General features: G+C 57.8%; 1 protein-coding gene across 3 annotated transcripts in view; it reads left to right on the forward strand.

Annotated features, from left to right (window-relative positions):
- ST14 (ST14 transmembrane serine protease matriptase) overlaps window positions 1-11264 on the forward strand; it is a 35830-nt gene extending 24566 nt beyond the window's left edge. For all 3 annotated transcript variants that reach the window (XM_024557456.4, XM_045192828.2, XM_045192826.2), the window contains exons 9-19: window positions 15-112; window positions 729-838; window positions 959-1089; window positions 1759-1863; window positions 2129-2239; window positions 2319-2432; window positions 2758-2880; window positions 3694-3880; window positions 9450-9724; window positions 10403-10539; window positions 10614-11264. In XM_024557456.4, the coding sequence (XP_024413224.2) occupies window positions 15-112; window positions 729-838; window positions 959-1089; window positions 1759-1863; window positions 2129-2239; window positions 2319-2432; window positions 2758-2880; window positions 3694-3880; window positions 9450-9724; window positions 10403-10539; window positions 10614-10775 (1553 nt within the window). In that variant the 3' untranslated portion in view covers window positions 10776-11264. The remainder of the gene's footprint in view (window positions 1-14; window positions 113-728; window positions 839-958; window positions 1090-1758; window positions 1864-2128; window positions 2240-2318; window positions 2433-2757; window positions 2881-3693; window positions 3881-9449; window positions 9725-10402; window positions 10540-10613) is intronic.
- Window positions 11265-24003: the final 12739 nt, after the last annotated feature.

Consider the following 24003-nt stretch of genomic DNA (forward strand, 5'->3'; position numbering starts at 1 on the left):
CTCTTTCCTCTCAGGCTGTGGAGGCCACTTACGTGGAGCCCAAGGGACGTTCAGCAGCCCCTACTATCCGGGTCACTATCCTCCCAACATCAACTGCACTTGGGACATTGAGGTAGGAGCTGCAGGGGTGGAAGTGGGAGGGGTCAGGGGGCAGAGAGGGGAGGAGGGGCGGGCAGAGGGAGATGAGCTCCGAGGTGACCTGGGAGAGGCTGCAGGTCAGAACTTCACCTGGGCAGGGCCGGAGGGCTGACCTGTGGCAACGTCAGCAGACCCGGACTCGAGTCCTGGCCCCTCCGTGGCAGACGGCAGGCCCTTGGGCAGAGCCTCAGCTTGCTCCCGTGACTCAAGGGTTCAGGTGGCTGCTTCCCAGTGGTGCAGTCGGGATGAGGTCGCAGTGTCTGTGGGCAGCAGAGAGAGCCCTTGCAGAAGGAGGCCTGCCCTCCCAGTCAGGGGTCCATCTCTTTTTCCTTCCTTCGATGTGTCGGGAGAGCTTTCCAGCCTTCTTTAGCCGCGTGACAGTGTCCTTCGCCTCTGAGTCCAGACGTTCTCCCACTCACAGCCCCGACCGCTGCTGCTCTGTTTGGCGTGTTGCCCATGTGGGCTGGAGAAGAGTGACATGGCAGCCTTGCTCCGCGCCCTGACCCCCGGCCCCACAGCTGCCTCTGGTGCCCCTGGGTTTGGGAAACAGGGAAGGAGGCAGCAGAGATCAGCGGTGTCTCTCCCTGCAGGTGCCCGACAACCGGAATGTCAAGGTGCTCTTCAAAGTCTTCTACCTGCTGGAGCCCGGAGTGCCCCTGGGCTCGTGCCCCAAGGACTACGTGGAGGTCAACGGGGAGAAGTGAGCGCCTGGGGGAGGGGCCCGCTGGGTGTGGGGGCTGGCCCACTGATGGTGCCCTGGGGGGCTGTCCAAGCCCGAGAGTAAGTTGCCTTCCTGTGGTCCATCCCATGCGCGTGGCAGGTTTTGCGGGGAGAGGTCCCAGTTTGTGGTCGCCAGCCAGAGCAGCAGGATCACAGTGCGCTTGCATTCTGACCAGTCCTACACCGACACGGGCTTCTGGGCCGAGTTCCTGTCCTACGACTCCCACGACCGTGAGTGGCTCTCCAGAAGGAGGAACTGGCTCGAGGGAGGGGCCCGGGCACTCTGTGCTGCATCCCCTTGGTGGCATCATGCTTTCCGGGTTCAGAGATACTGTGGAGGGTGATTGTAATCAGATGAGCAAACCCTTTTGTTAAGTGACATGGCTGCCTCTGCAGAGAAAGTGACAACAGCCTCCTCTGGGCTCTGTCATCTGCCTGATGACACCAGTTGTCAGACGCCTTTCAACTTCAGAAACGTGGAAGTGCGGTGATGCCGTTTGACACAAAGTATTGCGCTGCGGAACTGCCGTTTCTGTGTTGCCAGTGGGGAACCTGGCACTCGGGGGACACGGCTGGCCGGGGACCCAGCGCAGGAGAGCCGGGTGCACGCCCAGCCAGCCCCTCTCTACTTTGCCTGGAGCTTTCCGGGGTTTGGTCACTGGCAGTCAGGAGGGACCCTGGGTCAGCCTTCCTGCACCGGCCCTCAGAATGCCCGCGCCCTGGCGCCGTGGGCTGGGAGCCAGCTGTCGCCCTGCTCCTCTCTGCGCAGGGCTGGCCGGCACATTCTCTCTTTCATCCTCAGTGTGGTGGGGAGGTTGGCTCTGACGGGGAGGGAAGCAGGGAGCCAGCTGCAGGGGCAGTGGCGGTGGCGGGACTCCAGGCCTGCCCTCTCCCCTGCAGCGTGCCCAGGGAAGTTCATGTGCAACACGGGGCGCTGCATCAGGAACGAGCTGCGCTGTGACGGCTGGGCCGACTGTGCTGACTACAGCGACGAGCTCCAGTGCCGTGAGTGGGGCTGCCCTTGCTGTGCCTGGCGCCTGCCAGCTGAGCCGAGGTGGCGGGAGGGGGCACCCACACCCTCTGCAGCCATCTAGCCCCTTCCCTGCCTCTGCTGTTCCGAGCCTTGTCTCCTGTGGGCGGGCTGCAGAGTATTCCTGCTGAGCGGAGGTCATCTTCCTTAGCCAGTGACTCGGGCAGCGAGTGATGAGGGTGGCTGGGGATGCGCATCCCCGCCGAGCCTCGCCAGCTGACTGCTGCCCTTGCCCCCCAGAATGCAATGCCACCTACCAGTTCACCTGCAAGAACAAGCTCTGCAAGCCCCGCTACTGGGTCTGTGACAACGTGAACGACTGCGGGGACAACAGCGACGAGCTGGGGTGCAGTGAGTGCCCACGGGGGGCTGCCGGGCTCCTGCCCTCAGCAGCGGCTTCGAGCCCTGCTGAGCGCTCTGTGCTTCCCAGGCTGTCCGGACGAGACCTTCAAGTGTGGCAACGGGAAGTGCATCCCGAAGAGCCAGCGGTGTGACGGGCAGGACAGCTGTGGGGATGGGTCTGACGAGGCCACATGCTCCCGTGGTAAGGCCTGGCCCAGCCCACCGCGTGTCAGGGGGCTTTCCTGCCGACCCGAGGGAGCAGCCCTGAGCACACCCACATGCAGCGGGTCCAGAGTTTAATGAACACAAACCACCTCGCGGGATGTGTGGCAAGAAAGGGCATCCGTAAGGGGAGAACCTTCCAGAAGGTGGAGAACCAGTGGCAGGGCTGGAAGGCCGGCGGGTGGTGGTGTGGCTGGGTGAGGCAGGCCGGAGCCAGGGGCATCGGTGGGTGGGTTGCCAGGCATCTGACACCCGATGGAGAGCCACAGAGGGACTGACTCTCTGCCCACATCCTCCTCGTGCAGTGAACGTCGTCACCTGCACCAAGCACACCTACCGCTGCCACAACGGGCTCTGCGTGAGCAAGAGCAACCCCGAGTGTGACGGGGTGAAGGACTGCAGCGACGGCTCCGATGAGAAGAACTGCGGTGAGCAGGGCCGGGCAGGCGGCCCCGCTGGGGCGGGAATCTCGCCGCGCCTCCCTCACCCACCCCTGACCTGGTGGGAGGGAGCGGTTGCCTGGAGGAAAGGGCGACCATGCTGATTTGTTGATTGGCACTGAGGCACTGCCCCGAGGGCACACTCCGGGCCTGGAGGCAGGGCCCCAGGGCAGACGGCGAGCTGGTGCCCCTGGGATGGGCTGTTGTCCTGGCAAGGTGCTGGGCTGGCCCCTGCTTTCAGACCCAACTGCGGCCACAGGAGAACGGCAAGCCCTGGCTTTCCCATCCCGCGGGGGTAGGGGGCACAGCCTACCAGAGCCCTCGCAGGGTTTCGCCCCACCCCGCCCCACACTCTGATTGCAGCCTCCTGGGTGTTTCAAAAGCACTGGCCCAGGTTGAATGTGAGCACAGCTGTGACTGTCTGTGCTTCCTGTCATCCACCCACTGTTCTCTCCGAGAGCCCTGTCTCTCAGCGTTCGGCAGGGAAATCTAGGCAAATGACACCCTCACTCAATCTAAGCAAACCAGCAGGTGTCTGGAGGGCCCCCGAATGCATTTGTGCAGGAGTGGGGAGAGGGGAGTGTGGGGGTTTTGAACTTGGGAGCAGGGGAGAGGGGCCCTGTGGATGTCGGTGGGTCTGAGACCCATTGTTCCTTACTTGCAGGGGTCCCTCTTGGCACCGCTGTTCCAGCAGTGCTGTGCCTGCTGCAAGGTGACCACCCCGTCAGGGCTCTCGTGGGGCCCGGCATGGGGCCCCCACCTCAACTCACTGTCCTTCCTTTGGGTTCTCTGTCCCCGCAGACTGTGGGCTGCGGCCATTCAGCCGGCAGTCTCGGGTGGTTGGAGGCAAGGATGCAGAAGAAGGCGAGTGGCCCTGGCAGGTGAGCCTCCACGCCCTGGACCAGGGCCACCTGTGCGGGGCTTCCCTCATCTCTCCCACCTGGATGGTGTCCGCAGCGCACTGCTTCGAGGACGACAGAGGATTCAAGTGAGCCACTGGGCGGGAAGGGGGGGGGCCTCCCCTGTGTATTCTGGGGCTGGAAAGGCCGTGTGTCTGTGGGTCATGCCAAGGTGGGGTGGCACCGGGGCAGGGCCAGGGCTGCAGGGTCGCAGACACCCCAGGATGGGGCTACTAACTCTCAGTCGAGCTCCGTCTCAGCGTCTTTCCTAACAACCTGGTGAGGCAGGTCTGGTCGTGTCCGCATTTCACAGAAGTGCGGGTTCAGAGAGGTAAGGACGTTTGCTCAAGGTGGCCCCGTTATTAAGTGGCAGAGCTGGCCTCGGACCCAGTGAGTGGACTCCGCAGTCTGCGTGGTTAGTCGCTGCACTCAGGGGACTCCTGGGCATTTGTTCAGACAGGCCTTGCGGTAGCAGCGTGGCTCTGGTGACCTTGGGCAAGTTAGTCACACTTCCGAGGCCCCCGGTTTTTCAGTGGTGATGGGGAAGTGTGAGGGTTTTTTGTTTTTTTTTTTTTTAAGATTTTGTTTGTTTATTTTTAGAGAGGGGAAGGGAAGGAGAAAGAGAGGGAGAGAAACATCAATGTGTGGTTGCCTCTTGTGCACCCCCTACTGGGGACCTGGCCCACAAGCCAGGCATGTGCCCTGACTGGGAATTGAACCAGTGACCCTTTGGTTCACAGGCCCATGCTCAATCCACTGAACCACATCAGCCAGGGCTGAGTTCTTATCCTTAGAATTGTGAGGTGTAAATGTGACAACACAGCTGAAACACTGAGCCCTGTGCCTGCATCGTAGCTCAGCGCATCGTAGCCTCAGGTCCAGGGCAGACTCCAGCCTGGCAGGGGAGGCTCACTAGGGGAGGGCTGTGCTTGGGTCTCAGCACAGGGTCGGGGCAGGTGGCCCAGGGCTGGGCTCTTTGTGTCTTAGCTCCAGCCCACTCAGGCCCCCTGGCAGGTGCCTCTGGGAGGGGACAGCTTGCTTCTGAAAGAGGGGTCCGGGGAGCAGACATTCCAGGGGAGTCCCCACCTCGGGGCCTTTCTGCTGGCACAATCCATGAGGGGCCCGCTGGCCTCCCTGATGCCCTGTTTCAGGGAGAAGAGAGTGGCCATGGGCTTTCAGGAGAGAGAGGGCCTGTGGCACTGCCTAGGCCTTGGGCATGGAGGTGGGGCCTGGTCAGATGGCCTGTGGGTACAGGTGAGGGAGGTGATGGCCAAGGCCAAGGTCTGGAGGGCGTGGGGTCTGTGCTGCTGTCCCCAGGGCCACAACCTGACTGTCCCTTCTCTTCCCACTTTGTCAACTTCACTCCAAGTTGGCTCTGGGCAGAAATGATTTTCCTTCTTTTGGGGGTGATGGGAGCTTCCTTAGGAATGTTTTAAAATAAACTTTATTTTGGAGTATAGGTAAGCTGCAATATATCGGAATCCCTGTATGGCCCTCACCCACCTCCCCTTGCTGTCGACACTGGACCCCTGTGGGTCCGTCCCTGCCCACCCCCACCCAGGCTCCCCTGGCCGAGCATCGGTGTCCGCCCTGACATCCTCTGTGCTCAGAGAGCCAGGTCTGGCCACCGCTTTGCAGCCCATGTCCGGGCTCCCCGGTCTCCTCTGGCCTGTGACAGCCTCTCAATCTATCTGCGTTTGTTTCTCGTGACCTTGGCAGTCTGGAGGCCGGGCATCCTGGAGAATGCCCCCGTGTGGTTGCACTGGTCTCATAGTGAGACTGGGGTGACGACGTCTGGGGGACGTCACATCGCATCAGCGGGTAGATGACATCGCTGGTCCTGTCGATCTTGGTTGTTCGGTGAAGAGCGTTTGCCAGCTCGCCCCTCTGGGAATAACTGTTTCCCCCACTTTCCACATGTTTTTCTGTGTCTGTGAGTCAATTTGGAATTCTTCTGTAAGGAGGATTTGTCCCTCCCTCTGCTTTATTTAACCGTGTGTTCCTACTGCCGTGGACCCAGGTGTTTATGTTTCGGGTTGTAACCCAAAGCCCGTCACTGCCTCCACTGCTCACGGGGTTTCAGGTCTGACTACCGGGAGCTTGCTGAGTGTGACTCCCGTGTCCCTTTGACACGGCCCTGTTCTTTTGTCTGTTTGGAGCCACTTTCTTGTGTTCTGGCACTGCCAGCTGCTTTGGGCTCTCTTGTGCGTGCCCCAGCCCAGCCCTAGAACGAGCCTTTTCCCCAAGGAGCCACGGTAGCGGGGAATGGTAACTAGAAACCCAGCTCTGGGCTCTCGGTGTCCTCGTTGTCACTGACCCGCGGCTCCAGGCTCCTTGGTGGGGCAAGCGAGGACACACCTGGCCTGCTTCCCTCGCCTCAACATGTCGTCCCTCGTGTCCTTTCCCCCCACCTTCTGTCGATCGTCAGTCGTACTTCTGCCAATCAATACACTCAGCAGCCACTGTTATTATTAGACTGGGGAGACCAGAGGTCCTGGGTGGGGGGATGAGATCTGTTATGTGTGCACATGCACCAACACACATGTGAACACATGCGTGTGCACACCTGTGCACACTGTGGGCACTAGGCTAGAACTGAGGGCAGGCTCCTGGGGCCCACGTGTGGAGTTTAGGGTTCTGCCTGGGCTCTGGGGAGGGCAGCTGTTGGGGTGCCTTTATGAGCAGGGGCGTTGACTTGAGTGTCGAGAGTGAGTGTCACCGGACAAGGTGTCACAGACCTTCCAGACAGAGGGAGGGCTGTGAGCAGAGGCAGGCAGGTGTGAAGCGTGCAAGGACCTGGAGTGCAGTTACTCTGGACTCATTCCTAGGTCAACAAGTGCTCACGGGCTATTACTGAGAGGCGGAGTCAGGTTGTGGTTAAGAGCACAGGGTACCTGGGTTTGGATCGTGGGACATGACTTGTTAGCTGTGTGATCTTGGGCAAGTTACTTAACCTCTCTGTGCATGAGTCTTCACCTTAAAACTGGCAGGACTGACTTGAAGGGCTATTGGGAGATAAAATGCCTTAAGGTGTCAGCACTGAGAAGAGTGCTTGGTGAGCGGTCAGCTCTGACAACTACATCCAGCAGCCTCTCCGATGCCCAAGCAGTCACTGGGGATCTGGGTGGCCACCCCCTCTCCGCTGGTCTCAGTTCTTGGTAGGGGCACCTACCTCAGAGACTAGGTCTGGTCATAGAGCCAAAGACTGTCGGAGACTGAGGAACAGGGGCTTAAGGAAAAGACCATGGTCGCGGGTTTAACAGGGAAGACTTCAGTAGGGTGGGGAGTCTCAGGGCACAGGGCTTGGGGAGAGCACAGGGTGACAAAGGGATGTCCTTGTCAGGTGATGGGATCACAGGGAGGATAGCCAGAGGGGACAGGGCTCTGCTCTCTCCCTCATCCTTTCATGCACTGGGTCCTTGCCTCCTGGGTTTCCCGGAAGCATCTCTCCTGTCTCCCACTCCCACGGCTACTGCCTCAGCTCCCCAGGCCTCAGCGGCCTCAGCACCCCCTATCTGATCTTATCTCTGCCTTCTCAGCACTCCGGTGCGTACTCACCAGTGCCAGAGTGGCCTTTCCAAAGAGCTGCCCGCCCCTGCCCGCCCCCTACATACGTGCCAGTTGTGGCTCGCAGGGCAGCGTGGAAATGCCCCAGCACGGCCAACGTGCCCCATCGTCAGGCCTCCGCATCTCCTCGGCCGCGCCCTGGCTGGATGTTCAGTTCTAGGGGCACTTCCTAAACACTCCGTTTGCGCTCATCGGATATGCTACTTCCCTCCCACCTGCAGGATTTGACCCAACCCTGTTAGGTCTCCCAGGCTGCTTCCATTTCCTGACCTGCTTCCGCTCCGGACTCGTGCCTCCCATGCCGTGCTCTTCCACAGCATCTGCCCATGCCTCTGAAGGACACTTGTCACACTGTGCTGTCATGGGGGGTTTCCCTTGGTCTCTCCCCAGTCCCCATTGGGTAACTGACTCTGAAGTCTTCCCATCAAATTCCTTCAGCTGTTGGACACAGCTCCAACGTAGGCTCGATCACGTAGGTGCTACTAAGCCACTTCCACAGGTGTTCACATATATTTTTCTGAACTACCTTCGAATGAGCTGCAGCCATCACGACATTTCTTCCCTAAGTGTGTCGCCTGCACGTCCTAAGAACAAGGAAACTCCCCCGTAACCCCAGCACAGCTACCACCTCCAGAAACGAGGGCGCTGGCTAAGTGGACTGCCTGCACTTCGGAGTCCTCCATTCTCCCAGTGCAGTCTGCTACAGCTTCCTCCCTAAATCTAGGGTCCCGCCGAGGGTTATGCTTTGTGTTCAGTCCTTAGTTTTCTTTAGTCTCTTTTAAATCCCAAACAGTGTCCCCAAGCCTGTAATTTCTGGTCATGACAGTTTTGGAAAGTCCAGCCCAGGTATTTCACGGAAGGTCTCTCATTTTGCGTTTTTCTGAATGTTTTCCTTGGTTAGAGTAGGTTCCACGTTTGTTGCAGGAAACACTGGCTAGGTGATAGTTCGCCCCTCTCAGGAAGCACGATATCAGTGCAGGGGACTGAGAGACCTCTGGTTACTGGGTTAAGGGGGTGTCCCGGGGGTTTCCCCTTTATGAAGGTACTTTTCCCTTTGGTGATGAGTAAGTAATCTTGGATGACACTTTGAATGAGTGTGGATGTCTTGTTCCCGAGCAGTCTTCTACACCGTGGTTTTAGCTTTCCTCAGTGAGTGATTCTTGCCCGTGTTGGTTATTGCTATGGCGGGTGCAAAATGTAATTATCATTGCATCATTTCTTCTGTATTTATTAGCTGGCGTTTTTCTGTAAAAACTGGCTTTCCTTCTCCCCTTATGCATTTTTTGAAGTTATTTTTTAGACTCAGGATGGACTCGTGGGGCTACATCCCCCCTCTTCTATTATTCGGCATGCGCAGTAAATAATCCTGTTGTCTATTTTAACATTCAGAAGACCCTGGTTTTGGCCAGCGAGTGCCTTGTGCTGCTGGCTCTGCCACTCACTTCTGGTGACATAACGTTCTGGGTCCGCCTTGCTCTTTCCTTGCTCCACGCCTGAAGATGACCGTCTCTCAAGGAGCCTTGAATGGAGAAGGGTGTTTAGAAACCAGTTTTGGGTGGTGCTGGGAATGTCGTTGCTTTAGGCCTTTGTTCTGGACAAACTCCCTCCCTGCTGCAGTACCACAGGGCTCTTGCTTGGACCCCCGTCTTTACTTGGAGCCCCCTTTTCCCACGGCAGAAATCAGCCCCCAACGCCAGTGTCTTGTCCGTGGGTGTTCAGGCCTCCAGCAAACTCGGGGCACTTTCGGAATTGCTGCGCCGATACTGCTACCAGCAACCGACCCCACAGATCAAGTTCGATATCGTTTTCAATTCCTTTTTCAATATGCTTAGAAGATATGCCACCGTGTTAGAAAAGTATTTGGATTGAGTTCTGTGTTATTCCTTCCGTGAAAGGACAGATTAATAAGATACAATAAGGTGATTTTTTGTACTCAGATAAAAATGAATTGACAGAGGGGAACCAGGAGGGAATGGGGGCGCGTGAGGTGGCGGGAGCCACGCGGCAGTTTCCAGCTGGGGGCGGAGGCCCCAGGAGCCACACGCGTTTGCTGTGCGCGGCCCGCGGCTCAGTGCCCGCTCCACGCCGCAGGTACTCGGACCCCACCATGTGGACGGCCTTCCTGGGGCTGCACGACCAGAGCAAGCGCAGCGCCGAGGGGGTGCAGGAGCGCGGGCTGAAGCGCATCATCAGCCACCCGTCCTTCAACGACTTCACCTACGACTACGACATCGCGGTGCTCGAGCTGGAGCGGCCCGTCGAGTACAGCAGCACCGTGCGGCCCATCTGCCTGCCCGCCGCCACGCACGTCTTCCCCGTGGGCAAGGCCATCTGGGTCACCGGCTGGGGCCACACCTACGAGGGAGGTGAGCTGGGCTGCGCCGCATCCCCGTCCTGGCGGACGCGGCTTCTAGTGAAAGCGGGGATTTGGAGAACAGGCCTTGGATGGAAAGCCCGGCTGCGCCACTGAGCTGAGTGGCTCTGGAGCGTGGCTTAAACTCTTGAGCCCATTTCTTCACCTGTCAGATGAAGATAAAAACACCTTCCCAAATGGTAGTCAGTGAGCAGAGGGACACCTGGAGGCGGTGGAGCTGTGCCTGCCTCGCACAGGTGGTGGGAACCGGCCGCCTCTCTCTCCTCCCTCCCTCTGAGAGCCGTTAGTTGGTAAATGTCGTACTAAAAAACTCAGCTCTAACGTGATTTAGTGCGCGGCTGAGAATTCGTAGCCTGGAGAGGAAGAAGGAAAGTATCCCGACTTCGGGCTCTGGGGCATTTGACAAAACCTCTGGGCACTCGGCGGTGCTTTCCAGCTCTCCCACGCCCTGCCGGTGGTGTACACTGGATCGCGCTCGGCCGCCACCTCCGCCCAGGGGATGCGCTGTCCCTCATCTAGACTTTTGTCAGCCTCAGGCTGTGGGTGTCTCCAGAGTTTTGCTAGTCCAGTTATTGCTGTGGGGACAGCTGGGGCGGGAGGGTGCTGTTCCCGCGCTGCCTGGCCGCCCAGAGCCGCTTGCCCGGGTCAGCCCGTCCTGCCCTCTCCCCAGGCACTGTGGTGCTGGTCCTACAGAAGGGTGAGATCCGCGTCATCAACCAAACGACCTGCGAGAAGCTGATGCCACAGCAGATCACGCCGCGCATGATGTGCGTGGGCTATCTGAGCGGGGGCGTGGATGCCTGCCAGGTGCGTGCGGGGCGCCTGGGCCGGGGCGGGGCCTGGGGAGGTGGGCGGGGCATCTAAGCCTTGTCTCCCCTCAGGGCGACTCCGGGGGCCCCCTGTCTAGCGTGGAGGCAGACGGGAGGATCTTCCAGGCCGGCGTGGTGAGCTGGGGCGAAGGCTGCGCCCAGAGGGACAAGCCAGGCGTGTACACGAGGATCCCTGTACTGCGGGACTGGATTAAAGAGCAGACTGGGGTGTAGAGGCAGGGACCATCCTCCAGCCACTCCAACGGGCACCCCTGCGGGCTGAGAACAGGATCGCGACCTGTACCCCCAGAGCCCAGACTGAGCGGAATCCCCAGGACTCTGGAGATGGAGGACCGGCCTGCAGAGCCTCTCACCTCTGTCAGCCTCCCAAGCCGGGACAGAGGCGGGGGCGGGAGGATACCTGAGGTGCCCAGGAGCAGAGGCTTGAAGACCTGAGCCTCTCCCCTGCAGCCTTAGACGAGGCCGAGGCTCCTTCTTGAAGATCTGCTTCCTCTGCCTCTCTGACCCAGGAACAGCTGTGACGTTGCATCTGGGGGGGCTGGGGGGGCGCTGTGGGCTCCTAGGGACACACTCTTCCAGAAACCCAAGTCAGAGGGACCCTGGAAGACTGACACTCTATGATCTGAATTGTTTCACCAGCTCCCAGGGTGGAGTTCAGAGTGTGTATTTGTATGTATGAGTAAAAGACTTTATTTCTTTTTAGGTATGTTTGGTCTTACTGGAGTTGGTGGGCTCTCCTTCCTAGCCCCAGTTGCAAGAAACTGGGTTTAAATTCCCCTCAGCGCAGCCCCTGCAGGCAGGCTGGGAGTGGGGGCCACGGAGACCAGGGCCTAGGGCTCTGCTAGGAGGGGTGGGGAGGGGGTGCCCCAGCTGTGGGGCTGTGTACCCTAGGAAGGGGGAGGAGCTTTGTTCCCGGAAGAAAAGGGGAAGTAGGACTTTCCATTGGGTGGGGAAGTGGTCGGTGAGTGCTGTGTGTAGTGTGTGACAGGCGTGTGTGCTCACTTTTGCTGGCACGAGGGGTCCTGAGGCCTTGGAGGAATCACGCTGCCTGCTGACAAGCTTTCACATCTCTAGTGCCATCTGTAATCCTTTGAGTTTTACTCACTAATTTAAAACATTCTCCTTGCTTGGGGTGACCCAGAGGGACATTGTCAAGAATCTAGGGAGGGCTTGGGGAGTTCTTGAAGGGATGTTTGAGGAATTCTATGAGCTGCAGCAGGGGGAAAGCAGCCAACCAAGCAGAGAAATCAAATGGCTGTGTCATCAAGAAAGATACGTAGGTGGTCTTTGCTTGTCACTGTATCCCCAGCTCTGGCCTGGCTCCTCGAAGATGCTAATACATGTTTGCTGAATGAATGGTCTTTTCCCTCCATGAGTTTAAAAACCAAGGGTAAGAATGGTATGGTATGATTGCAGCAATCTGGTCAGACTTCGTGGAGGAGGTGAGCTGCCTCTTATATTAGTCTGAGTGTTTTACACTCTGTGGGGAGGAAGAGGTTTTGTCTTGACACCCATGGAAGCATCCACAGTGAATTTCCCTCCCAGGGACGGGAGAGTTAGCTGTTGTACCGAGGTGTGGAAAGTAGGAGCATGGATATGCTGTCAGAAGACTCCGGTGTGGATGGGGCCCTGTGGTGAATAGCTATTGTGTAGGGAGAGGCCTTTCTGGGGTCTGGTTCCTGAGTACACACCCCCTCAGGCAGCCAGGCCTTGGCCCAGGTGGACATACTGGCTCACACACTGGGGTTCAGGGAGGCCAGCCTGGCTTGTGCCTGCTCACAGCACCCTCTTCTCCCGCCCGCCATTGTGCTGGAAACATCCTCACCAGGTCAGAAACGCAGGCAGGGTCATCAGCAGAGTTCCCTGGGAAGGTGCCTTTATCCCCTAAAGGCACAGGGTCCTCTTCATGCTCTGCTGCAGTTCACTGTGGTTTCTCAGGCTCATTGTTCTCCACCTGAGAAGAGGGTTAAACCTGCAGTTAGTTGTTCAGGGTCACCCCACCCTCTCCAGGAGTCTCAGTGGTCTGCTGTCGGTTGAGCGACTGGGCAAACCATCCATCTATGACAGTGTCCCCGAGTGGGAACAACAGCACCCTCTGGTGGGTCTCAGAGGCACAGAATCATTCTCACGCTCCACCCTGACCCCCTGCATCAGACTCCAGGGCAGGCTCAGCCCTCAGTGCTTCAGAGATTCTACGGTACCTAGAGTGTGAGAACCGCTGACTGAGCTGGTGTCCACGGGCTAGCAGGGCTAGCAGAGCCAGCCTCGCCAGGTGCCCCGCCAGGTGCCCAGAGCTGTGGTTTGCAGGCGTGCCATGTAGTCCTGTCAGGAAGCTTCAAACATTTGACAACTGGAAGTACAGTGAAGGGTCAGTGTCTTTAAAGAGATGGTGGAGTGAAACCCTGTACTGCTTCTTTTTTAAAAAAAATATTTATTTTTAGAGAGAGGGGAAAGGGGGGAGAAAAGGGGAGAGAAGCATCGATGTGTGAAGACAAACATCAATTGGCTGCCTCTCGCACGCCCCTACTGGGGACCTGGCCCACAACCCAGGCATGTGCCCTGATCGGGACTCAAACCAGCAACCCCTTGGTCTGCAAGCCAGCGCTCAATCCCTGAGCCACACCAGCCAGGGCCCCTGGTTACTTCAAACTCATTGCTTTGAGGCTCGGCACTGATAGCTGTAACAAGGACAGGAGCACTGGTAGTCTTAGTTGACAATAAGACTTCCCTCCATTGCCAACAGGCCTAGTTGACAACTGGCCTGTGTCCACCACCCCTCTCTGCTGAGGACAGTGGTGCAGGCTGGTGGTGGTGGTATACCCCCACTGCATTGGGTGGGGTTCAGGCGATGGGCCAGAGGCCTGCCTGGGCCCGCTGCTGGCCTGCCTTCACCTAGGGACGCTGTAGGAGGGACTAATGGCCAGGACAATTTTGCACACATTTGCATTTTAGATGCAAGCAGTCCAGCTCCAAGCACGTGACAGAAAATGAAATTTGATTAGTGCAGCCCAGCGTGGCTGCAGCCAGGGCTACAGCGCAGGGCATGAGAGGAAAGCACATTTGGAGACTCGTTCATGTCGTCACACTTGGAGTTGGGTTGTGAAAGCAAGACAGAGTCCCTCACCTGCTTCCAACAGCTAGTTGGGGCTGTCACTGCACAGGGGCACAGGCCCTGCTCTGAGGGGCCTGGCACTCGGCTTAATGCTCTGTGTCCTTTTCTTTCAATTCTTAATGATTTTTTCTTATCCTGACTGGAGGACATGCTTATTTGATTCAAGAGAGAAACATTGATCCTCTTGTATTTGCCCCGACTGGGGATCAAACTCATGACCTTTCAGTTTACAGGACGATGCTCCCACCAACTGAACCACACTGGCCAGGGCCAAATTCTTAATTTTGGAACAAGGCGCCCTGCATTTCCATTTTGTATGTGCCCCCCCAAATTATGTAGCTAGTCCTGCAGCCTTATGCACGTGGCATCTCTGGGGACCTGAAGGCGGTCTCAGGGTGTGACCTGGGTGGGGAGCGGGATCTGAGAAGGCTCTGATGGGCTGGAGCGAGGCCTGGAGTCTACTGGGAGGTGGAAATGGCTCCTTCCAACCCCCTCACTGCTTCCCTGTTGTGTGGGCTCTGGGGGCGGGCCTGCAGGCCCCTTCAGCAAACCTGGTGAGAAGGAGCCTCAGATCCTTTGCTCCACCTGCAGGTGTGGGACTCCATGGCAGCTCAGGGGCAGCTGAAGTCTGCAGGGTGAGAGGAGGTGGCAGGGGTGGGGCCGAGGGCTGGCATTCCAGCCACGTGAGGGCTGATGGGAGCAGCCCAGGCTTCCAGGGGAGGCCCTATGCTGTGGGTGGGGTGCCTTCCACAGGCTCAGTGAACCACGGCAGAGCCCTTCCCAGACTGACGCGCCTTTTTCAGTTGCGAGGATCTTGAAACTATATCTCTAGTCCCCGCCACAAACTACTTTGAAGTATCTTAATTTTTTCCACCACGTCAAAAACATTTAAAGTTTTGTGACTGTTTCATCCTGTGGCATGGACGTAGATTCTGCAGGAGTAACAGGAATACCTGGATCAGTTAGGACTAACTTTATTAACCAGGTAAGGGCCCAGTCTGGAAGTCAGGGGCCCGGGACCATCAGGGCTGGACGGAAGGTACTCAACCACTAGGGGGCCTCGCAGGATTTCCCGTCCAGGCTTCGGGCTGGGTACTGGGAGCTGGCACTCACCTGTGGGTGAGTGGCTGCTCATTGCCTTCTGGGGCATAGGCCGAGACTGTGTGGTGAGCTGGGACAAGAAGGACCCCAAGTCCAACCGTTCGTGGAAGGCTGTCTGCTGCTTACCTGTCACTTTGTAGTGCAGTGAAGATGTCGCCCTACCTGCGGGTGAGCACCCAAGGGGCCCCAGCACGAAGCCTTCCCTGTCAGTCCTTTGGCCCTTTACTCCCCTCCCCCCACCTGCAGTGAGGACCTGCTGGCGCTCGGACCTGGATAGCAGGTGGCCTGCAGGTGGCCCGTGGGCAGCAGGTGGGTGTTATCTCTGAGCAGCTAGCAAGAGTGAAGCATCCCGTTGAACACTCACAAATGGCAGTGTGACACGGAGGCAGGTGTGTTCTTATACACACACAGACATTTGGGGGGAGAAGTAGGGAGTGCGTTTTGGGGATCCAGCTTGATTATGTCAGGAATGGGGCCTGTCTATGACACAGGGCACCCTCTCCTTTCCCAAGGGACCTCAGGTGCTCTCAGCTGTGATGCACTTGCCTTCCATCTGCTTTGCTAACTTGGTGGAATGTTGCTGCCTATCAGGTCCCTGGGTCCACCTAACCAGCAGGATAGTGGATTTCAGTAGCCATTGGGCAACCTCAATGTGTCCTGAAGCTGGTCAGGTGGGGGAGAGGAGGGAGAGAGTGTTGGGAGAGGCAGGAATAATCGCTGTCTCCGGCCAGGTCTGTGGTCACTGGGCTGGGATTCTGCAGAGTGACAATCAGTAAGGGAGCCTGGAAAGCCACCAAATGACCCCAGAGAATGGTGGAATTCATCCCCAAAGCAGGAATGTCACCTGCTTTTACATGGTGGGATGGCCTGGAAGACCACTCCAACTCCTCACACGCCACGACAAGCATGGGCGTGCCCGACAGGAAGGGAAGGTGCTGTAGAGCTTCTGAGCTGCGGCCGTGCGTCGGATCACTCCTCTTCATCTGTGTGGTGGCACCGGCTCCTGCCACCCAGCCGGCTCTCCTTGGATGAGCCCTTCTGAGCTGTGGCAGAGACGGGAGGAGAGGGAGCTGCCACTGGGCATCAGGAGGAGCAGAAGTGCATGAAGGGGAGGCTTGTCTACACTGTCTGCATTCAGGCTGCCCCCCACTCCTTCCCCCCATGAAAGACGCCGAAGAAAGAGCAGATTTGACTCTCCCAGAAGCGATTGTGCACCCCCTTGTTGCCTTGTGGCCTCCTCATATGCCTACAGAGGTGACATCGTATTGTGACAGAGTCCCAGCGTTCCAGGTTTCAAGCAGTGCCATTACCCTTTCCTGTTTCTCTCCTTTCCCCTGTTCCCCAGGGTCCACCAACACCCTGTCTCTGCAGTTTAGAGACTCCATTCTATCTCTGCCCCTCGCCTCCAATTGTTTCCTAAAGTGTCTGTCCGGAGCTGCTTCTAGGCGGAGGTGGAGTCCATTCCATTGTCTGGTTCTTCCATGGTCTCATACTCTCCCCACCGGAGGGGAGAGAGACGAGTGTATTTTCCTGGGCTGTGACCACACTTTCCCTCTCCCCTGGCACCCTCTGCTTTCCCTCCAGGCCCAGGCACGTGTCCTTCACCTTGGAGGTGTCACTGTTTCCCTGCCCCGCCCCTGGTCGCAGAACAGCAGCCTCTGTGCCAGACCCCTCCCCTGGAACTTCATGTGGACTTGTTTAACTCGGAAAGGAAATTCTTCCATCCTTTGCCCGTGCTCTTTCCCCAAAGAGCTACAAGAACAGGGCTGGCGGGGTGTGGGAGGGGAACCAGGTCCAGTAGAGAGGCTCTCCTTTGCTGTCGCTCTCCCTACCTCTCTTCACACAGCAGTACCTTTAGAGAACAGTCCCCAGAATCAAAAGAGCATCAGATACCTCTTTATTTTATTTTTAATTAAAAGAATGTTTTTATCCTAACCCGAGGACATGCCTATTGATTTTAGAGAGAGGGGGAGGGAGGGAGGGAGGGAGAGAAACACTGATGTGCGAGAGAAACTGCAATGGGTTGCCCCTCATATGTGCCCCGAGCAGGCACTGCACCCACACCCCAGCTGTGTGCCCTGACGGGGAATCAAACCTGCGACCTTTGGTTTATGGGATGATGCTCCAACCAAGTGAGCCGCACAGGCCAGGGCACATCGGATACCTCTTTGAATTTCGTAATCTAAGTACTGTCCGAGTACCTGACAGGACAGGAAAAAATGCATAGGAACAGACTAGAAAAGATTGAAAGATATATTTGACACGTGACTGTTGGGGAAAAAATGGCGACAAACTACTGATATAAGCCAGAAGAAAGTCTTTCTGTCCCTGCTGCTCTGTGCCATTTGTGATGGGGAAGGGGCGGTTGATGTGGGTTTGGGGCTGCCTCCTGCCCAGCAGGCCCTGGACCAGGGCCACACTTAGAAAGCAGGTCCCAAAGCAGGTCAGGGCTGGGGGGTAGTTCACAGTCCTGGTAGGCGTGGGGTCACGGGGCCTGGCTACCTGCCTGGGCCGAGTGCAGGGGAAAGGTGCCTTTTCAGGTGTGCAAGGACTTCTCCGTGACCCTGCAGGTGCTCAGTGGGAAGTCCTTCCTGGGATAACAGTTGCCCGAGGGCCACCCTTTTAGAACTGGAAGAATGCCACCATTACACTTCATAGTTGAAAGAACTCCCACCCTGCATCGGGGTGTGTGCGTCCCCTCAATGCTGTGAGGGTAGATAGGCTTCTAGCGACAGGAACTCGCTGCACCTCCCCCTGTCTGCACATCTGCGCTGCCAAATGGTGTTCTAGGTTTCCCTGATGTCTGTCTCCCACTGGGTGTCTGCACCGGGCAGGATGCTGGAAGGTCACCTGCTCCACGATGTATGTCAGGAACAAGCCGCAAGGTGTGCTAAGTGCCTTAAATACATCGTCTCATTGCATCCTCATCACGGCCCTACAAAGTAGGCTTTGTCACTCTCATTGCATGAGAGGAAGTTGAGGCCCTGAGCTGGCACCCTGTCTCTCTCAAGATTCCTCAGTGGGAGAAGAGGAAGAATGCAAACCCAGTGTCGGACTCCCAAAGTCTGGTACTGCCTTCTGCAAGCTCAGCCTAAAGCCTTGAGATGCTGGGTCCAGGTAATACACTCACTGGCTTAGGCGCACAAGGAAAAGGCCAAATTGAGCTTTCATTTAGCTGGGCTCTGAAATGGCTCCTTCAGCATTTCAAAATCTTTCCCTCTCTCATTTCCTTGGCTACCCCCAGCAGCCCCCGGGTATTTCCCTTCCTCGGGGGCCAGACCATCTGCTTTCTCTTATTCCTCTGCCTGGGACCAGTGCGGACGGAGGGAGAGAATGTTTCCTTGAGGTCTTGGCTGTGCACAGCGGAATGACACATTCTGACCTCTGATTCAGAAGGATCAACAGCTGCCCCTCATCTTCCTCCCTGGAGCCATACATGTCTGCTGACTGCTGGTTGGCCTTGGGTGAAGCTCAAGCAGAGGGAACCGAGGCCAAAAGCGATGAGGGTATCTTGGCTTGGAGCAGCAAGTGGAAAAGCAGGATGGAAGTCCTGCCACGGCTACGGAACATGGGCTGGGTCCTGCGGAGCCTGAGGAAATCCCCTTTGCTCAGCCTTCCTGACCCGAAGGAGAGACACAATGTGAGCGGGGTGGGGGTTGGGGGTCAGAAATCTTTCTTGCTCACCAGGGACAAGGATTTTCACTGAGACTTGGGGGAATGTAGCAATCAGCTGAAAAGGCTATTCCATTTTGTTCTAGCTCAATGGTTTTTGAAAAATAAATGAGTGGCTAACAGTTTGAGGTGTTTCACTGAGTGTTTATTTTAAACAAAGGCCTTTTAATTTGGTTTAAAAAATATTTTGTGCCCTGGCTGGTGTGGCTCAGTGGATTGCATACCAGCCTGCGAACTGAAAGGTCATATGTTCGATTCCCAGTCAGGGCACATGCCTGGGTTGCCGGCCAGGTCCCCAGTTGGGGGTGTGCAAGAGGCAACCGATCAGTGTACCTCTCGCACATCACATCGATGTTCCTCTCCCTTTCTTTCTCCCTCCCGTCCCCTCTGTCTAAAAATAAATAAACAAAATCTTTAAAGAAATATTTGGTAAGTTTGGGATTAAAGGCAAAGAAAGATTGGAGTCCCTGCCTGCCTTGGGATTCACCTAAAATGAGCCCCAAGGCAGGCTCCTAGGTGCGAGCAGTAGGGGGCGCTCACACACTACATTTCATAAATAAAGCAGCACAAGTCTTGAAGTTTTGGGCAGCTCACCTCTCTCCACAGCCCCCTCCCACCCAATTTATGGAGTCCCTCCAGGCAGAAGGCCAGGTCCAGACCCACCATGAAGGTGGTCTTTTCATCCCCAAGATGTGAACACACATCAGCAATGGCACCGCGTGCCAGGCGTTCACGATGGGAGGAGACCTGGCCCGCCCTGGGAAGGCAGGCAGGCAGGCGCTTCGAAGCCCCACAGTGCGTGCTGAGCTCCTGCACCAGGGGGGTGGATCTCTGTGTGCTCGCCCAGGCGGCCTCGTTCACGTCTAAGGGTCGGGTGGAGCCACGCAGGGGCCATGGGCAGATTCCTAAGCTGCAACCGGTCTGAGAGACCAAGAGCTTTTGGGACCACGGTCACCACCATGGGGAACCGAGCCTTCTCTTTTCTCTCCTTTGGGGTGTAGAGGCCCCAAGGAGCGCCTCAGAGCACCTTGCCCAGAGCTCGGATTTCGTCCAGTTTAGATGTCTGGGAACAGTTCACATCTCTAAGGCTTTTCTTCTCCAGGAGTAAATAACGTTAACCCTTTCGGCCTTCTTGCTGTTGTTTTCCCGCTCTCCAGCCCCATCACATCAAACACTCGGGAAGCCGATGAAGAGCATGGCTTCTCCAGGAGCAGCTCAGGAATCGGCTCTTCTTCATGGTGGAGAATGAAAATGAGGGACGTAGGAAGTGTGTTGGGATTCGTAGCACACTTACAAAAATTCACTAGAACCTGGTGAGCAGACGGCCCCGTATCCCCTGGGTACTTCCGCTACCACGATGCTTGCTGACTTGGTACTGTGTGGGGGGCCTCGGGCCTCGCCCCAAGCCCCCAGGGCCCGGCGGTGACCGCGGGGGAGAGACGAGGCTCGGGGAAGGTCAGGGACCCGCGCCGAGCAGGACCCCACGCTTCCTGACCGACCCCACGCGCCGCGCTCTGTCCTGTGCTGCCGTCACAGAGCGGGGACCTGGAATGGGCAGGGAGTGGGACTGATGCTTCCTAAAAGCAATCGCCGTGCGGTTACCACTGATGGGTTTGGAGCTCCGGAAAGGTAAGCATGTTCGCTACCGCGTGCGTGCGCCTGTCAGCCGAGATGACCGTCATCCTAGGCTGGATCTGAGCTAGAGGCAGCCTTGGCCTCCCGATGCTTCTCATTCTCCTCAGGCTGGTGACTTCTATTCTGTGCTTAGATTACTCACAGGACCGCGTTGTAATTTATGGGAAGCAAGGGCCGAACTTGCACGTCTGCACTGACAACAGGTTACACAACTATTTGACAGCACGATGGCCTCTAGGAAGGACGCGGAGGGGACCCGGCGCAAGGCCCCGTTCCAGGGGGTGGGAACCCAGGTGCTGAGTGTTGTGCCGTTGGCCCGGCTTCCGTGAGCCATCTGGTTCCCGTTGGAGGCTGGGCGTTGCTGGGCCAAGCTGAACTGCTCGGTTTTTCCTTTGTTCCTGGCTCTGCTCATCCTCCCCCCCCCCCCGCCCCCGCCGTTCACTTTATGGTGCAGAAGAACTGGAAAATCCTCTGGCGCACAAGAGAGCCCATGATCCTCAGAGTAAATGGATGGCTGGGAGTGAGAGGGTCCAGGTGACCAGTAGGCCCACTGGGGAAGACCTTCCACACCTGGTGCCTGTAAACACAGCTGGACGTTTAGTCCGGCTCTGCACTGGCGGTTGCTGCTGACAGCAAGGAGAGGAGAGGGGGGAGGGCAAGGCCTGGCTCCCCTGGGCGCACACTCAAGCCCTGAGCACCAAGGGGCTTTGGGTCCCGCGTGCTCCAGGGGTGGAGGCACAGAGCCCCACAGCCCCAGCGGCCCACCAGGGAGCGTCTGGTAGCAGCCCCGGGAGCGGGCACTTGAGCAGGCGTGATGTTACCGCAGCACTGGGATGACATAGGGCTACAGATGTGCCCTCTAACAAAATGGAGACGGCACATTCCTTCAGATAGCCCTGCTTGTCATGGAGAGAAGACATGTCTATATGTACAGGCAGCCCTCTGAGTCCACGGGTTCTGCGCCGGCAGGTTCAACCGACCTCAGATGGAAAATATTCGGAAAAGGTTACGCTGTTGCTGAGGTGTACTGTGTCGGTGGGCCTAGGGCGGTTGGATGGTTGCATCTGTACTAAAAATGTACAGGTTAAAAAAAAATCATTATGCACTAAGCAATACAGCCTAAATATTTACACGGCATTTGCATTGTTAGGGATAAGGAATCCAGAGCTGCTTTAAGGTACAGGGGAGGCTGTGCATAGGGCACAGGCAAATACGACGTTTTCTGTGAGGGACTCGAACATCCACGGGGGCCCTGTGGATTCGGAGGGATGGCTTTCCGTGTGAAAGTGTGTGCGTATACGCATACGTGCATTCGAATGTGGGGCACACACGGTGCGCAAGGCAAAGGTAAGCCTCTCTCCCCCAAAGCTCATCTCTGCCAGTCCTTCTCCCGGGACCACGTGGAAACCCCTCCATGGCTGACGGTGGATTTGAATTCTCACAGGCGTCGCACACTGGTGTGCGGGAGGCGCGGGAGGGAGGACGTGGAACCCCGGCTCTGGGCAGAAATCGTGCACAAATGTGCCTGGCACACGCTGGGCACTGCTGGATGAATCGTGCTCAGTTTTTCCGTGCACGCGCACGTTTTCCTGTTTAAGCCTCACCCTTTCCATAAGCCTTCCTCTTTCTTTGAAAGGCAATTCATAAAAATTTCCAGGGCAGCCACGTGTATCTGCTCACCTGTCAGGAAGTGGTAGGGGAAGTGTCCCACGAACGTCACTTCCTGCTCACTGGCCGATCACGTGCTCAGGGCACGCTCGGCACTGCGCACCTCTGTTTCGGGCGCACCTGGGAGGGTGTGCGCGGTCAGTGCCCCTGGGGAACAGGGGTGCCCGGGGATTTGGCGCAGGCGGGTCCTTGCAATGGCATTTCAGGAGAACGAGCTTCACTATACAAACAAATCAAAACCTCCTGTTGCTGCCAGTCCCTGGTCTTTCGACCCAGTTCCTAACTCAGAGCAACCTGCTCCTTGGCTTGTGTTGAGGAGATATCTTTCCCCGAGTTCGGGCAGGAAAAAGACATCCACCGAGTCTAGCAACAAGCCGCTCCCGGGCCCAGTCTCCCTGTTTCGCTCTCCGTCTCTCCTGCTTTGGCTTCTGCCCGCAGGGCCTCAAAACGAAATCCATCCGGGTGGGATCCTGGCCTCCCGGCCGCAGCACAAGCCTGTCCCTCTGCCTGCAGCGCTCTCACCCTCAGCTCCTCGGACCTCAGATCTCTGACCTGCCCGCTGACGCTCGCGTGTCTCGTTCATTGTCGGTCTGGCCTCGAGCCCTGGTCCTTCCGCACCAAGGGCGCAGATTCCATAAGCGCGAGGCTTGCGCTCTGGCCGCCGCTACGTGTGCGGCGCCCAGAACAGCGGTGGAGCAGACGCCCGGTGACCGTTGAAGAAGAGGAGGGGAGCGGAGCTGCACGGTCAGCAGCGCGGGGCTTAGGGCGCGGGAAATGCCTTTGGGGCCTCGACCCCGCGCATCCGGTTCAGTAGCAGTTGAGTTCTGCTAGAAGGGACCACCCGTCGAAATGCTTTGTTTGCGTGGCTCTGCTGTGGACCTGGCTCAGACTTGGCCCAGCTCTCACCCTGTTTCCTCGAGGACAGTTTCCCCCCAAACAGAAAGGCAGGTCGCCTGCGGATTTGGTCAAGTAGTGCGGACAGGCCCCGTGGGGCGGACGGTGTCCGCTGTCCACAGGCGAGACCTGTCTTAAGATCGATCACGGGCTCCCCTGCCACCAACGGCCCCGGGTCCTCACGCCCACGGCCCTCTCCTGGGGGCTCCCCAACGGCCGAGGTCCCTTCCAGGGGCTCTGCGTTCGTCCTGCGCGCCCTGCGGGCGACCTGCCTCAGCCCGTCTCACCGGCTACACAGCGCGCTCTGGCGCAGCGCCTGAAGGTGTGCGACGGTCCCCATTTCCCGCCGCATCCGGTCATTAGTCCTCAGGCCTTCTGTGCTCTGGCACCAGCCTGGTTTTACAGCATCTCCTCCCCGCCGCCCCCTCCAGGGCCCCGGCAGGCTGGCGAACGGCGCCGCGTTCCTCCCCTGGACGCTCCACCTCCCTCGATGGAGCGGCCGGCCGCCCCTGCCGCGGTTCCTGCCTGTGCGAACCCCCGACCTCTTCCAAGGAGGCCCCCCGTAACGCTCCTCCTTCCAGGGCGCCGTCCCCGACCCCCCCCAGCAAATTACGCTTTTTGGTCTTTCTCTCATGTCTATGTTAGCTTTGGGTCTACAGTTCTTTCGTACTCAGAAACCGTGAGCTCCTAAGGTCAGAGACTTTGTTCGTGCGACTAACCCCGGGCCCGAGGGCACCTTGCTAGGGCCCCTGTGCCCCTGGAACGTCATCTAGTGGAGCGGAGCCCAATGGATGCTAAATAAGCACACCGAGGTAATGCAAGTGTGGGGTGCTCTGTGAGGCCGGCGGGAAACCCCACCACCCAGTGCGGGGAGGCTCCGGGAAACCTTCGAGTCAGTACCGTGTCCCCACGGAGCCTTGCATCTCCGACCCTCGTCTAAAAGTGCGTAAGACTCGGATGCAAACGAAGTGAGAATTGAGGCAAATCACCAGGATACCCGATGAAAATAAAACTCCAGGTGCCGTGTCCTAAGGGCCCCTGGTCAGTGCCTCTGAGCCTTCGGGGAACGGAGCTTATGACCGCTGCTTGGCACCACTTCTGGAGTTCTGCGCGCCGGGCGCACAGGGGATGCACAGACGGAAGACTGCCCGACGCCAGCGCTCCGTGGGGCAGACACACCAGTCCTAACGAGCTTTCAGCCACTGTGCACTAGGTGCCGCTCTAAGCACCTTCCACACGATTTACACGACGACGAGATTGAGAAGTGGTTTGGAGCTGAACAAAATCTGCTGAGATTCGACAGGAGGGACGCTAAGCCCAAACTAGGGGTGAGTGGGAATGAGGGCCGAGGGGCGGGCC

The sequence above is a fragment of the Desmodus rotundus genome, chromosome 7, assembly GCF_022682495.2.
Source record: "Desmodus rotundus isolate HL8 chromosome 7, HLdesRot8A.1, whole genome shotgun sequence".
Lineage (NCBI taxonomy): Eukaryota > Metazoa > Chordata > Mammalia > Chiroptera > Phyllostomidae > Desmodus > Desmodus rotundus.